At 28.6% G+C, this 4,271-nt stretch overlaps 1 protein-coding gene across 1 annotated transcript; it reads left to right on the plus strand.

Moving 5' to 3' along the window:
- Nucleotides 1-418: 418 nt before the first annotated feature.
- LOC131624319 (classical arabinogalactan protein 11-like) lies at nt 419-1,135 on the plus strand. The gene has a single exon (XM_058895267.1). The coding sequence runs from the start codon at nt 520-522 to the stop codon at nt 946-948; it is 429 nt and encodes a 142-aa protein (XP_058751250.1). The 5' UTR covers nt 419-519; the 3' UTR covers nt 949-1,135.
- The last annotated feature ends 3,136 nt before the right edge of the window (nt 1,136-4,271 follow it).

Below are 4,271 nucleotides of genomic sequence, written 5' to 3' on the forward strand. Positions count from 1 at the left end.
TTATGAAATTTAATACATGATGATCTATTTATAGAGTTTATGAAGAATAATTGTCAAATTTCCATATGAAGTTGCCTATTCCAAATTAAACATATACTTAGATGGATTTTGATCTAAAAAATTATATAGTACGTATTTGAATTTTTTTATGCTGACAAAATTAACTTAACTCCCTAAGCTATGTATATCACCATTTCATTCCGGTAGACTCGCACTCAATTCAAGCCAAAGCCATTACAATTTTCCATTTATTTGTAGACAATCAATCAACACCTTTCATATATTAAACTTTGGCCACTTATGTAATCATTCATTTCTAAATACAATATCCTCCTCTCATTTTCCTAAATTCTCTCAAACACGTGAAATATTTTTTTATTATAAATACTCATCTCAATCAAATTTATTCTTCATTCTTATAATAAATCATCGTTCATTCTTAGAATAACAACAGTTTTTCTTTGATACAGAAAAACTGTCTTTATTTTAAGAATTAACAAAATAAAAACTTTAAAATAAATGGCACGTCAACTATTTGTTATAGTCCTCATTTTTGTAGTCATGACCGGCATGGTTATGGCTCAAGTAGCTCCATCTACATCACCTATATCATCACCGTTATTAGAATCAGCACCAAAAGCAGCAACATCATCATCAAAAGCCCCAAAAGCAGCAATATCATCATCAACAACACCAACATCTTCTCCGACAGCTTCTCCTTTAGCTCCATCACTAGCACCTTCAACTTCTAATGAAGAAGAAGATATTTCAGCCCCTCCCGCACAAGCCAGTGACCCCATTGAGCTTTTCGCTCCTGGACCCGCCCCTGTTAGTGACGGCTTTACTCCCGGGGCCTCCCCAGCAGCCGATGAGGCTACCAGTGGTGCCTCAACTATTCAATTTTCTGTTGCTGCCGTCATCGTCGTTGTTGTTGGCTTTGCCTTCTAATTGAGATAGATATGCTTATAGTTGAAGTTGCTATTTTTGAGGAAGTATCTTGAGAGTTGTTTGTGTAGCAACTCACTATTATGTAACACTACGTGTTGTGTGCATGTATGATTCAATATTCTGATGATTAGGTTAAATCAGATATATAATGAGGAAAAGGTTGCAAATTGCAATAGCCATTTAATTATTTTTCACTGTATTGGTATTACTTCATTCATGAACTAGTAACAAACCCGTGCGTTCGCACGGTTCTGGTACGGGATGCGCATTTGTTTCAGATTTATATTTTTTAATAGAAAAAATTTATATTAAAAGTAATTAACGTTTTGTGGAAAAAATAAGAATAATTAACACTAAATTGTGTCCAAAAAAATCAGAAACAAAATTGAAAGCACCAAAATTAAATTGTGTCTAAACAGTCTTTTGTAACTTCATGTTCTCATTAATAATTAATATGTTGATCAGTAACTTCGTGTTCTCGTTAATATTTAATATTTTGATCAGTACTCATTCCCGTTAATTTCAAATATTTTGATCATTAACTTCATGTTCTCTTTAATATTCAATATTGTGATCAATAACTTCATGTTCCCCTTAATATTTAATATTTTAATCAGTAACTTCAGGTTCCCGTTAATATTCAATATTGTGATCAATAATTTCATGTTCCCGTTAATATTCACTATTTTCACCAGTAACTTCACGTTGCCGTTAATATTCAATATTGTGATCAGCAACTTTATGTTCCCGTTAATATTCAATATTTTAATCAGTAAGTTCTAATTCCCGTTAATATTCAATATTTTAATCAGTAAGTTCTAATTCCTGTTAATATTCAATAGAGCGCATGAATTTTGGTCTGGTTACCCATGTGTTCGTACAAATACTTTACCATAATTTTTTATTTATGTGATATGCACAAATATATATATATATATATATATATATATATATATATATATATATATATATATATATATATATACTATGAGAATAACATTTTTATGTGAGAACATGAGAATGAATCTGAACCATTAGATTTTAAAATGAATGGTGTCAATTATGTGTGAATATTTTTTTATCTCTCCTCCATCATTAAAATAAATGATGTAGGAGAGAGAAAAAAAGATTCACACAATCTTCAACATTTAAAATTAAATTGTACAAAGAAACTTTTTTGATATGAATTTCACATAGAACTTTCTTATATTGTATAAAAGAATTTTACATATTCTACCTGTTGCCTCACATGAATAGCTGAACTAAAGATTTACATATTAAAAGGAGGATTATAAGCAATACAAGAGTAATTTTTGGTATTATTGTTTTACATCTTCTTGTCTTGTAGCAAAACAGACCTCAATTGTCACAAAATAGACCTCAAATCGTGCAAAAAATAACAGCAGGTTGTCATAGCTGATAAAGGTAACGTACAGGTCACATTTAATGATGAGTAAACTCTTGCTTGCAGAAATTTCAAAAATGCAGGAAACTATCCATTTTTTTCGCCCGGTATCCAAATGCATTAGGCTAGAATAGATGTCTTTTTCCTGTGTTGGAGAAAATTAAGGGAAAAAGTAACCACGCCAAAAAATAAACATAAAAACTAATAAATTATAATTGAATAAAAGTTATTGAAGAGAGAAATCTGAGAAAAGAACCATAAAAAAAAGAGAAAAAATTCAATAAATTCAATACCACCCAACATCAGAGAAAGTAATTATATCATAATATAAACGCGGTTGTTATATTTTTCAAAATCAATAAAACTTAGAAAGAATAAAGTGGATTAAGAAGGTATATTAAAAAGGGATCTACACCACTTTAAATCACCATAATAAAGAAGAAGATGACATCACCTCCACAACAGAGGCCACTATTCCTTTGATGGAGTGTACATCTCCCTCTTTATCTTTCCTCTATGTTTTCAAACAACCTCCATGGATGAACCTTCAATAGATTATATAAAAAAAAAAAAATTTATATGTAAACCCATAAAAAATAACATTAAAAAATAGCATCAAAATACAAAGGATGATGAAAAAATATATAAAAAAACTATTTTTATGTAAATCCAGGAAGAATGACATTTAACTAAATATGTAAATAATAATAATTTTTATTATAAATTAACCATAGAACAACTTTTAAAGACAATATTTGACTAATATATAACAAAAAAAGATGTGATTTTTATCAAGGATATAAACATACCTTTTAGAGTTGGATGAAGAAGATGAACACTATCCTCCATAACCAAAACAAAACATGTCCGAAAATCAAAACACAAAATACTTAATCAAGAAACCATTGCTTGAAAGATACAACTTTAGATTTGCAAAACCAAAACAAAATATTCAGATTTTCAAGAACCATTTTTCTTCGAATCTCTAGATCTGTTCACCACCTAAAACAAAATAAGAGAAAAATTTGTTCAAAAGAAGGTGAAAAAGAGAAGACCCGTTTTCTTCTTCGAATCTCCAGATCTGTTCACCACCAAAACAAAATAAGATGAAAAGTATGTTCAACAGAAGGTGAAAAGGAGAAAATACAAAACAAAAAATAATTAAGAGAGTTCCATTAAGAAGATATATCAGGTAAGATATTAGGAAGAAGATGAAGGTTGAGTTATAGAATCAACATAATGAATGTGAAGTGAGGAGTAGGTTAAGATGAGAGAGAAGAGATGTTCATAAGAAAAGTGGTATTGGACAAAGGGTAGCGTGTGAAATCGTTCATATTGCAGAATCAAAACAGGCTTTTGACAGAAAAATAGGGTTTCAAGAACAAATTGGAGAAGGGAACATAAAGGGGTTGTTGTTTTGCCGTGAAGAGAAGAAAATAGGTCTGAAAAAAAGTGAATAATAAGATACATGATTTGTGGTTTATAAATATTGCAGTAAATTATACTATAGGAAAATCAAAAGACATTTTTTGCCCCAAAATTATTAAATTAGACTAAATTAACCAAAGGGTATTTTGGTGAATTCCAGAACAGTTTCTTTTCTTATATTATAGATTAACTTCAATATACTTCATTCACATCTTTATAAGATGTGATTTATGATTGACCAAAATTTATTGATTATTATAATATTATAATCTAATCTCAGTTTAACATTTAAAGGAAGAAGGACAATTTTAGGTGGGTGGGTCAAACTATAAATAAGATACTGTAATGGACAAAAATTATGCTGCTTAAATTTTTTTTATATATATATATATATATATATATATATATATATATATATATATATATATATATATATATATATATATATATATATATATATATATATATATATATATATATATATATATAT

Source organism: Vicia villosa, unplaced genomic scaffold (genome assembly GCF_029867415.1).
Source record: "Vicia villosa cultivar HV-30 ecotype Madison, WI unplaced genomic scaffold, Vvil1.0 ctg.000114F_1_1, whole genome shotgun sequence".
NCBI classification, from domain to species: domain Eukaryota; kingdom Viridiplantae; phylum Streptophyta; class Magnoliopsida; order Fabales; family Fabaceae; genus Vicia; species Vicia villosa.

What these genes read in the sequence shown, in the direction of transcription:
- LOC131624319 (XM_058895267.1), top strand. Translation starts at nt 520, where the DNA reads ATGGCACGTCAACTATTTGTTATAGTCCTCATTTTTGTAGTCATGACC.